The sequence below is a fragment of the Mercenaria mercenaria genome, chromosome 11 (assembly GCF_021730395.1).
Source record: "Mercenaria mercenaria strain notata chromosome 11, MADL_Memer_1, whole genome shotgun sequence".
NCBI classification, from domain to species: Eukaryota; Metazoa; Mollusca; class Bivalvia; order Venerida; family Veneridae; genus Mercenaria; species Mercenaria mercenaria.
In genome coordinates this window covers 8,236,097-8,249,883 of record NC_069371.1, presented here as the reverse complement: position 1 = coordinate 8,249,883, position 13,787 = coordinate 8,236,097, and the positions used below count along the sequence as shown (strand labels likewise).

The window sequence follows — 13,787 nt, the reverse complement described above, 5'->3', positions numbered from 1 at the left end:
TGTAATGAAACTTTATGATTTTTAAATAGTTTTGGCTTCCTATTTAATGATTCATATGTCCTCCTATTAATTAATGAGACTTCTGCTCCAGAGTCTACTAATGCCCTAATCTTCTGTTTCCCTATTTTAATTGTACAAGAGTTTGCTAGCGCTATAAAATACGTTGATAAATCATTTTTCCTACCATCGACTTCTTTATGATAGGAAGATCTTAGTTTAAAGGCCTAAATATGTTCTTTTTAGGTCTCAATACACTCTTACATTCTCTCATAAAATGTCCTAATTTTCCACAATTCCAGCAATCAATATATTTTTTCCAATCATAATTGTTTTGAAATTTACTTTGGCTTAATTTCCGCATATGTCTAGTGGCTTTCTTTCGTAATAATATTGCATGAACATATTTCTGACGTGTCCTACATTGCTTGACATTATGACCTAGCCTTCGGCAATATTGACAACGAATTTGTGGCTGAATGTGATCTAAATCTTTAGCTTTTTGACAAGTTTCTGAAAAATTTTGCTGGCAAGTGACATTTCCGAATCGTAAATTAAACTAATCTCTTAAACTTTGTTCATTCATACGGTATGATTTTGACCTTGATCTTGATTTTCATAGGCATCTTCTGCCAGAGTTAATAATCTTTCAGCATAGACATTTACATTTTCACCAGGTTTTTGTTTTATACTTTGCAAAAGAAATAAAGCATGCTGTGAGTCATGTTCTGTAGAAAATCTAGTAAATAAAGCATTTTTCAAAGCAGCCCAAGTACAATCTTGATTTTCGTTCATAAATCTATGTATGAAATCTGACACTGGCCCTGTTGCAGTTTGATAGCAAATTAATTTCTTTCTATCATCATTTAAATCATTTAAAATAGAATATTTTTCTATCGATTTTACCCATGACTTAAAATCTTCAGAATTACCATCAAATTTTGAAACCATATGTTGTACACTCTGAGTTCCTATTGCGGTGGAAACATTTTTTAATTGAATAGCCAAATCTTGAAAAATTTGCTGAATTGAAGCGTTGTCTGCCATTTTAAAATAAATTATTTAACAAGCAAATAGAATAGACAGTTTTCTAACCTTGTTTCCCGGCGTGATCATCTAGTGGTATTGCATACTTCATCGTAGTGCCCTGACAACATTCCAAAGGTTCATCCTGGTCACGGCACCAGAAACGCGCGTTGTAACGTAGCGTGGCCATTTAGTACAACAAACATAACCTTTTAACCAGTTTTATTTATCATAGCAACAGTCTTTAATATTTAAACATAACATTTTAGCTAGATATTATTAAGTAAAGGTGACCTTATCAATCTAGCATCTATAACCCATCTTTCTCTCTAACTCTAAATCTAACTCTCTCCCTCCCTAGATAATTATATTTCAGCATATATATTTAATTAAGCAGTCTAGCCGCTATGTAAAATTACACAATTCCTCGTGCCTTTTTCCTTAACATATCTAACTTTGATCCCGGAAGTAAATGATATAAACGGCTAAGTATACCTGTTTAACCCTTGGGCTACATGTTTTGTGACAGGTTTGACAATTCAGCTTTTCAATTTAGATTCAAGTATGATAGTTTATCATCTTTCTACGTAGCATATTAAACAATGATTTATAGAATATACAATATTCCGAACCTTTCAAACCTGTTACATTACAATTGTAGCAGCGAAAACATCTAATTATACGAAATACAGTGAATGTGCCACGATTCTCTTTTTTCAGTGCTGTCTGTGTTGTTCTGTGACAATACGTGTGTTTCGTGTTGGTTTGGTGGTGAGGTTAATAGCCGGCTTAGAAAAGCCGATGATATTATACTTGGAGTTTCCTGTGATATCTCTTTCTATTTATTTATTATCAGTTTTGTCGAAAATACTCAGGTAATAGATTTTTCAATGGAGATTAACGTAGGCATTTCTTACACGATTAATATGTAGGAAAAACACCAGCAGTGTCTGACAGATAGTTAAACGAATTTAAATTGAGAAACCTGTACAATAACTGATTTAGAAAATACTGCATCTATCATTATGGTGACATCACAGGGTAGACAGAAATACGTGGGCTGTACAGAGCAGAATCATATAAAATATTTCTGTACTGTGAAAAAATGCTTGCTCGTCTGTATTTTCCGAATCAGTAATGTTATAAATTTTAGTTAGTCAGATAGGATGTATATTTGCATAGAGTAGCAGTGCCGGGAATTTTATTAATTTGTTTTTAAATCCTTACAATGAATTTTCTACCCGATTTTACACAGATTTAGTCCTCGGTAACAATTTAAATGTTTAAGCGACGACGCAGGAATTTATGTCTTGTAGGAGGACTTCGTGGCCGAGCGGTTAAGGTCGCTGACTTCAAATCACTTGGCCCTCACTGATGTGGGTCGAGCATCACTTGGGGCGTAGAATTCTTCATGTGCTTATGGAAGGTGTCAGCCCATGTTGAAACAATACCTCGAAGGCACCTGGGGTCTTCCGCCAACACGAAAAGCTGAAAAATGGCTATATTATGACCTATAATTATGTCGGCGCGAACTTAAACCCAATACAAACAAAACAAAATAAACTTTTAGTAAAAGAAGCATTTAAACGTTTCCGATATTTACTTGCTATATATTTTATGATATCGACATTCCTTAACAAAGTACTTTTGCAAGATAGATGTGTGCTAGTCGACGCTTCATCACCAGGTGACTGTACGATTTTCAATTTATATGGAGAGTTGTTAACGCTGTTCATCATACTGGTTCAACATTTTAAGCGCTTAGAAAGCCATAACAGAGAAATGAGCCGCGCCATGAGTAAACCAACATAGTGCATTTGCGATCAGCATGGATCCAGACCAGCCTGCGCATCCGCGCAGTCTTTTCAGGATCCATGCTGTTCGCTTTTAAAGCCTATTGGAATTAGAGTCGCAAATGCACTATGTTGGTTTTCTCATGGTGCGGCTCAAATAATGTCTAATGTTAAAATATTCAAGAGTGTTCTTCCAAATGTGGAGCAAAGTCATTGCTGCTGATTAAATTATTCATTATTCGGTAAATGACATGGTATACAATTGACTCTTTCTTTCTATCGGTCAGACAGATATGACCAAAGAACAAACTCTTCCCTTATAACATATTTATAGGTTTATTTTGTAAAATTCTACATAGCGTTTAAATGCACTGACCTCAAGACATTGGCTATAGTTTGGTCATATTATGAACATTTGAACATCTTGCTTCCAAACTATCTTTAAGATGCCAAATCAAGTAAAAAAGTATGCCTGAGTCTAGAATCGAGCCCTAGTTCCCGCGGCAATAAGTATCTCCTGGAATAAGTATCACCTCGCAGGAATATATACTTACCGGTCTTATAATAAAGTCAGTTTACATCCACTATTCCTTTACGAACGCATTATTTTTATGTGTTTCCGTCAGAAACTACGTCTCAATGACTTGTTAAGAAATATAGCAATAGTTTTCTGATATCTGAAAATTCTCTCTTTTTTGTTGTTGTTGTACGATCTGGAGGTCAGTGCCTTTAAATGAGGTGTTGGCCTTTCTGTTTCAAGACATACAATATGTTTAGTGTTCAACCATTTTACTGTTACGCTACGCTTTCGTCCTTGATAGGCCGGTCTTAAAGCCTGTTTGGACTGGGCTGCTTTGATAATCGTCTTTTGGCCTGTTACATGGGGCCCTTAGTAGTATTTCTCCTGCTGCTTTGCCTCCTGCAAAACATTGAGTACCTGGTATATAGTTCGTTAAGTTTTTATTTTATAATTACTATACAACCCTTCTTGTATTTTACATGTTGTAACTTCTTTATTGCGTGTGTGGGGTATTCACACACCGTGGACAAACTTTATTTAATTTACACTGTATGAGTATGGAACGTAGTTGGAAAATGAAGTTTGATGCGCATCATTAACCGGTTTATACTCCCCTGTGGTGTTTTTCCATTGACCGTTCCAGACCAGTACCCTACTGTGCTTATTTCTTAGACATATTGGTCACTTGCTGTATGTGTTGTGTACATTTTAATAATGTTAAAACATACAAACACTACTGTAAAATTTCGGTTAAGCGTCTGCATTTTTGAAACCGGCTATTTCTTTTAGATCTTTGTCATCATTTAAATTGTCAAAAAATTTTGAACGATACTTTGTTGCTGAATATTATCATTTAGATAAAATAAATGCATCTATGTTCGATTTAAAGTCTGTAAATGGTAACTTCAAATGAAATTATATTATATCAGCACCCTCATTTCAATAAACACTTATCATCACAAGTGATCCTAATTGGCTTTATGATACATAATGCATGAATGGCAATAGATGAACACTTTGAATCGAAGGATTACCCGTATAGGCCTTCAAGTTCAAAATGCAAAACAGATACTTAATCGGGAAAGATACAAAATTATCTCCATTGTTATCGGAAATGGAATTAAGTGCTATGTCATTAGCTTTTACCTCAGTTGAAAATGTTGATTGATTGATTTATTTATCTAAATAACAATCTCCAGCAACAAAGTATCGTTAAGAAACCAAGCGCTATTTTTGAGACGGCAACTAGAGCACAGCTAACATATTGGTGGTTTAGGTCTACCGTTTGTCAACTAAAGATTAGATTTTATGTTTACGCATTTCTCAGTATTTTTTATTCTCATCAAAGCAATGAAATTCGTCTTTACAAAACTTTCATCGAAAAAACAAAAAAACATCTTCATTAGGATAAAAACGCTGAGTCGGGAAAATGAATGGCTGGCGAATTTTGACTCGGTATAATCTAAACCTCGTCACCTTAGCGCAAAAAAGTAAATAAGTTCTGCTTTAAGGCAATGCAGTTAACCGCTTCTTGAATTGATGCGACGACCAGTAATTATTCTAAACATTTGCATTTTTTCGGCGACGCCGTCTAAATTCGTTTTCGTTTTCCTATGCCACGTGACTTCAGTTTGCCAATCAAACTACTTGATAACGCATTATAGATAATTTATAAAAACGGAAGATTTATGCAACACTCTGCCTGATTGGACGAGAGTGTCAATTTCTTTCACTCTGTTGACTGTGCTACGCTGAGTGAAATGTAGACAAAGCGTTTATCCTAAACGACGCTGCTCACAGTTTTAAAGCCAACTTTGGCTCAGTATATTTAGCAAGAATATTGATATATCTCAAAATAATAAGTAAGTTTAATAAGTATGATAAAAACCTGTTCAAATACCAACATATATCAAATTAAAGAAAGAGCTGAATACGGTCTGCGTATCACATGAATAAGAGTGTGATAAGAGTCTTTTATGTAGAGAAGTGCTTTTTAAAAGATTTTCCTTGTTATAATTGAATTGTCGTCTGTATATGAAAAGGTTTCTTGCTTTTGTGACTTATTTAGTTTGCATATTAAAATGAGTACTTGTTTGCTTTGACATATTTGTTACAAATTATTTAACTGATTTGTTATATATGAATATTTTTTTAGTATTGTATGCAAGTATTGAACTCAGTTGAAATCTGTTTCATTATATATATGCTATATAATAACTGAATCTCATTTTACACTGAAATGAAGGTACGTTGCATACAGTTTATCTATGTGATATAACTACGGTCAAACTTTGCTTATGCGGTCAAAATTTGCTTATGAAACAGAAATATTGAAATAATAACAATTGTATGTTTTGCTTGACCTTCACTTTTTATAGGTGTGACGTCATTGTCCAAAGATTCACGAATAGCGAATATGCATTTGTTAAAGCGGGATCAGTTGGCCTATTTTAGAAATAAATAAAAATAATAAATAAAAAAATCCTTCAATTGATTTTTTCTCATGTATTCTAATCAAACTTGATTTGTAGCATCTTTATTAGGCCCGCAGCCAACTTTGTTGAGCTGGGACATTTGACCCCTTTTAGGGGCTGCTAGAGCTAAAACTAGAAATGCCTTTATACAGCGTCTCATGAACAGCTTGGTGGATCTTTGTCATACTTGGTCTGGAGCATCATTATAAGGTCCTCTTCAAATTTATTTATATAGGAACTTGGGCCCTATTAGGGACCACTATAGCTAAAAGTAGATATGCCTTTCTTCGCATTAACCACTAAAATGTAATGGATTTTTATCAAACTCGATGTGTAACAATATCGTAAGGTCTCCTGCTATTTTGTAACAAATGGGAATAGGGACCAATTTAGCTAAAAATATACACGTTTAATGACCTCTTCTCATGAACCGCTTTATGAATCTTCATCGAACTACTGCTGTAATTATTCGTCTAAGGATATACGAAACAAAATTGCAACCCTACGAAACCTTTGCGAAAAATTAAAAGAGAACCATTTAAATTGTTAAAGTGCGGTGTTTAGTTTTGCAATTTGAAAAATGTTAGATGAAAGATGAATGTTAGATGAAAAATTTATAAACTTCTTTCCTTATTACAATTCGCCGACCATCATTTTTAAAGATATTTCTTGTTTCACCATTAATTTTCTGCAGCTGTTTGCACACCGTCAAAACCTGGTTTTTTTTTCGATAATCGTTTTACACACCTTTTAACATTTTCATCAAGTGTGAAACTATGCATGTCAATCTTTTTTATCTTTTTGTTTTGCATTCATTCGTTAAAATATTAAATCATTTATATTATTTTGAGTGACTGGCCTGGTTAAGCTAATGGAAAGACACAATACTTTTAAGAATTGGGGAATTGATCCACATGGGAAGGACAGTTTTTCTGTCTTCAAATGGCATGTTTAGTAAGAATACATAACCGTCAATGCTTGAAGCAAAGTCTCTCGTGGTCTCGTGCCATTAGGCAATTAATCACAATGATACTTTGTTGAGTATTTGTGTGTTTGTTTATGTGTCTTTGTATGTATAAACAGTGTTTAGTATGACCAAGTGAGTATAAAACAATACGTAAATTTACCCTTGCAGATATAACTAGGTAGAAAGTTTGGGAGACCAGTAGTGTCAAATTTGTGAAAGTGCCTTTCAGTAAGGTTGTGATTTGTGTTGTGTGTTAGAATATAGTAATTCCAGGCCATTTATACAGCTCAACCTAACTGTAACAGAGGTAGGCACCCGTACCGTACTGCACAGTGCTGTACCGTAGATAGGTGTCGGCCCGGTATCATTTCTCATTCTTTGAAGAACAAGTATTTTTGAACAATTTGAATTTTAAAGACCAGTGGTAGCTCTATATTTCTAAAGTTTAACAAGGTTTCACGTCAAGCAAGACTAGAAAACAATTGCCATGAACAATGAACTTTTTGCTATACATCCATGTTTATGATCACTGTCCACAATTTGATACATCAAACTATTATGGCTGACTGGTCCGATGTACTTTCTAAATCCTTTCACACAGAAATGTATGACAAAACAATTGTTGAAGACATATGAAACGACACAAAATTTACACAATATCGATAAAATCATTTGAAATGTAACTTGTCAATATACGGATGACTTCAAATTGAGGAATTCACAATTTGCCCGGAGCATTACAAAAACTTCTTTGAAAATTTCAGTTGTACTTTCTATAAAATAACTATGATGTTACCAGCTGGTCTTGAAGCATTTTTAAATAACTTAGAGCCTGATGTTTCTGATAAATTGAATATCAAAAGAGTACAAATGTATTTACTGAGTCGAAGTAATTCCTTAAAATTATTGAAAAGTACAACAAGGCAGAACACGTAGGGGATATTTTGTCAGAATTAAAGGAACTTAAATTCTAAGTTAAAAGTCTTGTCTTAAAGATTTGTTTGAAGTTTCAATCAAACGGACGATTAGATTTCAAATTTATGAAAATACATGGTATGTTAATTTGTTTACGAGCCTTCAAGCTTCAAAAGGATACATTCAGTCTTTTCAGAGGTTATTAAAGAAATCAACAGCTTTTTATCTATATTTTAAATAGAATAGGGGAGTGAATATATTCAAAAAAGCAAAATTATGGAACTTGAAATGTAGACAAACATTATGCTCTTAAAATGTTAATCAAATGTATCAGTAGGTTTCAGAAACATGAAAAAATGTCATTCCAGATGTAAAGAACGTTTCACCGGAAGTAATTCAAGGAAAGCATGTTGTGTGACTGGACGTTAGAGCACGTTTATTGACAATTTCGTTGTTTCTCAAATCTTTAATTTCAATAGTATGCAACACTGGATCAGTTTAAAACGTAAGAGTATGAGAAAATAGAACTGTAAAAGATAATATGTAAATCGCCATTTAAGTAAGAATAACATGGTTGTGTTTAAATTAATAGTGGAGACACACGCCCTTTTAAAACATTTTCAGATGTTACCTGATAAACCGCGACTCGTTCATTTAATTGTGGAAGGCCTTAAGCTGGCAATTTGGTTCGAGTTCAGTGATAGGCTGTATATTTACCATGAAAACATCTAACAAAAAGTTATAAAATTGCATTATGATAAACACACACAAGGGATCCTAACATTGACAAAAGATAATGTTTTCTTTTTCGAATCCTCTATTAATTAACGACAGTGCAAGGTCGTGGGTTTAAATTTCACTGGAGACTACATTCTCTATTAACTTGAAAGAATTTAACACACACTTCTGAAGGACTGAGGCTCGCCGCAGTCAGAACTTTCATGTAAGGATGATTTCGACCTGAAATAGGAGGGATTGGTGGTTAACACAAATTTTCAGCTTTCATACTCATAACCTTTAAAATATGTAAGCTTACATTTTAGGGGATATGCTAGAATTTATGACCTCAAAGTCGGACAGAACCCAAATCATAAACGTGATTTTTGAGGTTATAATTCTAGTTACAGGATGTAAAGAAAAAGACAAGAAAAAAACAAAACAACAACAAAAACAACAACAAAAACAAGTATATGTACCACAAGCAAGATTTGCACATTTATCGTTTTAATAATATAGTACATTTAAATATATATGTAGGCTGGATCAGCAATGTCTAAATGCAGACTCAATTTGACTGAGTCGGTTCATAAAAATGTAAAAAAAAATGTTTAACACTCCTCTATTGCTGTTACATGTAGCTTTATATCTGTTGTAGGCTATGGCAGGAAGATGTGGCACTAGACCATGTGAATCAACACAAAAGTGCGTTGGCACCGTAGATATCTATACGTGTATAGACACTGGTAAGGATAAAAATCTAAAATTACAACTTATAAATTTAAGGTCATAACGTTGAACAGATCAGATCAGATTGTTAGGCGAAATGTTTCGGTTTGAGATGATGACCCCTACCTAGGATGTATACATATATTTGGATTACAAAGAATCCCATAAATTTAAATCTCTCATACAGAGTTGTCGTTCTTCCCTTCCGCTTCAGAAACAAATTACCTTAGTCAACATCTAAGTCCGATTCTGTTCAAAAAAAGAAAGAATAACCTCTGAATTACGCGACAAAATATACTCATCTGGTTTAAAAACTTAAGTATTAGTGATTCCCTTACATACTACTTCCTACATATAAAAACAGCTATATGAATATCGCGGAAGAAAAGTTTTTGTATGTGTATTTCTTTCGATGAAAGTTACCTTTGACAACCAATTACGTGAGTGTTTTTATTTCTGTTGGCAAAAGAAAGAAATGTAATTGGAAAATGAAGCCAACTTAAGGCATTTGTACACCGAAATCAAGCGAAGAAGACAGTGACGTCTTTCGAGTGTAAACCATTAGACTCAACAGAAATGTTGTATGTGTAATTTATTTTGTTCTAAAAATGGCACGCGCCATGGCACTCTTGTTAGAGATAGGGACATAGTGACCTAAAAGGCTTCTTACACCTTAAGTTTGGACATAGCTCAATAAATTTATAAAAGTCGTTTTAAAGGAGTTGTCGTTCCTGACCTTTCTTTTATTTCTTTCATTCTCTAAGAGATAATACAACTGTGTTACATAGCAACAGTAATACTTCAAACTATGGATGACTTTCGGTAAAAGACAAGAACACAACGTCTTCTTTGAATGACTATATGCAGCGGATTTACCCCGTACGATGTCTCAGTGTTGCTACAGATTTACTAATTCCTAAGAATCATTGAACATTTGAATAGGCCTACTTTGCATTGCATGGCACTAAGGCTGTGTTTGGGGTGCTCTGTGCTTACGGGAAATCTACCCTACCTGAACTTAATAATAACTGTCTATTACAGACTTAGAGCAAGTTCTGGGAGTGCCAAATGGTGGGGATTTGGGCTGGTGGATGGGTGGGGAAGAGTGCGACGAAGGAACATTCGCTATGGGATACGAAATGAAAGTAATTAAGTTACTAGCAATTTAGCTAAGTATTCATTACTGGTTCATTTATATAATACATTAAACAATTTTATTTAAAATAGCATTGTCGTATATATATTAATCTCCAATTTTAATTTTGAATGCTTTATCGTTTCACTAATGGTGCACATGTTTCAAAAACTATAAAAGTTGTATTGCGTACGATTTCACAAAGTCTATACATATAAAACAGTCATCAAAGCAATATGGACTACTTGTACCTAGAGATTGTTAGATTTGTACGAGAAATGTGTACAAGAACTTAAGCTTACGCGGAGATCTTTGGCGATTTTAGGAAACTTTAGTAACCCATTTTATTACAACACGATATGAATTTTTTTTAGCTTAAGTGAAATAGAAAGTATGAACTGCAATGTGCTTTACCATGATACAATAAAATATCACCATAAATTACGCTGAAATGTATATGAAAATCTATTGAGTCCTGAATTGTAACGTAACATCAGAATATATACATGAGAAATGCTGTACCTCTACAGGTATTTTCACTAAACAGTCAGGTACAAATGTGTGTATGTTTTTTTTTGTTTTCTTTTTTTCTTTACCTGATGAATTTTACTTTAAAATCATTGATTCGTTTCTTGTTTGTTTTGGGTTAAGTGCCGTTTATAACAGTGTTTCGGGTATGTAATTGCGTGCAGTTAACAGGATATCATGTTCTCCGTAAGTAACCGCTAACTTCCAGGTAACAGGATATCCTGTTCTCCGTAAATAACTGCTAACCTCTCCACATGAAACAGAGGTGCGCGACGAATGATTTCAGATCAAATCGTCGCAGAGATCATACGCCTCGCCTGGGGATTACCTCGACCCTGTCAGCCGTAGATCTGCGCTTTCCTTCAGAATGTTTTAACCCTTACCATGCTGGACACGCTCGGTTCTGCATTTGCAGTATCTTTTTGTAAGCTAACAAGAGATACACGATGGATAGATTATGCTTATAAAAGCACTGAAATTAAAAGTAAACTATGCTACAAAAATTGAAAGGAAACAGGTACACGTGTAGTTTTGAAACCTGCCTCCATTTTGATATAAAGCTCAAACAGCGTCATCTGTATGTGAAGATTTCCATGTAAACGTTTCAGGTTATATTTAACAAAACATGCAGGACATCTTTTACACAGAATACAATAGTTATACATGTGGACCAAACACAAATGTTGTTACTGAGGTTTCTTATAATACTCATGCAGTGTTGTGACATCACCTTATATTTTACTTCAACTGACGGAAATTATCGTTTTATAGTAAACTTATTTCAACGTGGTGTATCCTGTAAAGATGGTTATTTCTTGCATACCAGACGAGATTTCCGGTATTTTTACCGGTGCTCGAAAAATCCCTCTTACACCCGGACTCTCGTACTGTAAATGACGTATTACGAACTACATATATGTAGAAGATTTATGTAGTTATTTATATTTTATTTTATAAAACATAATAAAATCCAATACATAAACATTTCCTCTTTGTTCCTGATAGTATATTTCTCGATCGATTCTGGTGGCGAAAGTTTCTTTAACGTCAAGTATGTATTTCTTTAAAAGAGGTTTCTGGTGTAAAACGTCTTTAATAAATGAGATAATAAAATATTTTTTGTAATGTTTTCATCTGTTAGTAAAACAAACCAAAATGAATTCTAAAATTGAGAACAATGTCTGTGGAAATGACAGAGTTTCGTAGATTCTGGAACTGCATTTATCTGTTCTTTCCAGTCTTATACGTTACGTTATCTCTACTAACAGATGAAAACATTACAAAAATATTTTATTATCTCATTTATTCCTCCATCATATAAAAGAACAGAATAAGCATCCTCTACATTTTGTAGTTTTATGTGCAGGTATTATATTTCTAATTTTCAATAAAGTCATCGATTGCAAGACTTGGTCTTACATTCATAATATCCTAACCATTTTCATCAGTCTTATTACCATATAGTCCGTAAAATCAAAAGAATAGTGGGTTGTCATTTTGATATCTTCCTCACTGTAGAAGTATCTAAACTGGGGCCAAAAAGCTTTAGGTGTAGCGTATACCATAATTAAATTTAATCTGAAATAATATAAAAAATGACAACCAAAGACATTCATGTGTAAACCAAAAAGGCGCTGAAATTAACGAGAAATACTCCTTTGGACAAACAAAAGGAAGGAGAAAATCTATTATATTCTTTGAAATATTTAAAACAGTTAAATGTTAGACTTCTAAATTAGGTAAAAGCTTGTAATTCCGCTACTGCGTGTATTACGTACAACACAAGATGAAAAATAAGAAAATTAAATGTCGCGAATTATCTTATATTACAGATTGAAGCAAATCTGGGACAGGGTGACGACACAGCTCTGAATGGAATAAAGCTCATATGCAAATCACTGGATGGTACATTATCTAACACAATAACATCCGCTACTGCACCCTGGGGAGACTGGACGGGTGAAACATACTGCACTGGCTCCCATGGCCCCTCATTTTTGACTTCCTTCGGTCTTCAAGTCGATCCCTGGGTTTGTATGATCATTACCATGTATTGTCATTTTGGTAATTTGAAATTAAGTGTCAAACTAAAGGATCCTGTTTTGTTTGATTTTTTTATCAGATTCTTTCTACTTATACATTTTCGCTTCGAACTTAATTCGTTTGTGGGAAATTTTTATACCGTCGGATTGTTAATGCACCCGTCTTGAGCAATTCCAATAATTTTTGTATATACGTTTGAACTTCAGTTTGTCTATAATACTATGCTAAAATGAAGATAATGGCCGAGGGGTTAAGGTCGCTGACTTCAAATCACTTGCCCCTTATAGACATGGGTTCGAGCTTCACTCATGAATTCTTCATGTGAGAAAGCCATCCAGCTGACTTACGGAAGGTCGGCGGTTCTACCAAGCTGCCCGCTCGTGATGAAATAATGCGCGGAGGGGCACCTGGGGTCTTCCTCCACCATCAAAGCTGGAAAGTCGCCATATTACCTATAATTGTGTCGGTGCGACGTTAAACCCAACAAAATAAATAAATAAATAAATGAAAAAAGAAATAAGTAAGTAAATAAATAAACAAATAAATAAAATGAAGATACAGTTAAAAATCAGTAAAAAGACTTTCTATGCACATCTTTTGCAGACTGGTGACGGAGAAGACGACACTGCTGCTAACTTCATCAAATTCAAATGCCGCGACATTGCTGGTATACATGAAGCCTACGAACTCTCAAAAGATCCCGGTATCGGAGATCTTTGAAGTTACGGTCATTGGAGCTCTGAGTGCGCGGTAAATTCTGCAATTTGTGGTTCAAATGCCAGTTGATGGAGACAACACGGCATTGAATGATGTGGTGTTTCTGTATTGTCCTTTAACAAATTAAATGTATTTTTTTTTAAATGTTAAAGCGTTTTTTAATGTAGCCGGATTAACAGTTTATTTCACGCATTGCTTTATAATAATAATAATAATAATAATAATT

The 13,787-nt window shown here is 34.1% G+C and overlaps 1 protein-coding gene across 1 annotated transcript; it reads left to right on the top strand.

Moving 5' to 3' along the window:
• The first annotated feature begins 9,070 nt into the window (after positions 1–9,070).
• Positions 9,071–13,564, top strand: LOC128546955 (vitelline membrane outer layer protein 1 homolog). Its single transcript, XM_053518384.1, has 4 exons — positions 9,071–9,155; positions 10,180–10,283; positions 12,634–12,831; positions 13,448–13,564. The coding sequence occupies exons 1-4, from the start codon at positions 9,071–9,073 to the stop codon at positions 13,562–13,564; spliced, it is 504 nt and encodes a 167-aa protein (XP_053374359.1).
• Positions 13,565–13,787: the final 223 nt, after the last annotated feature.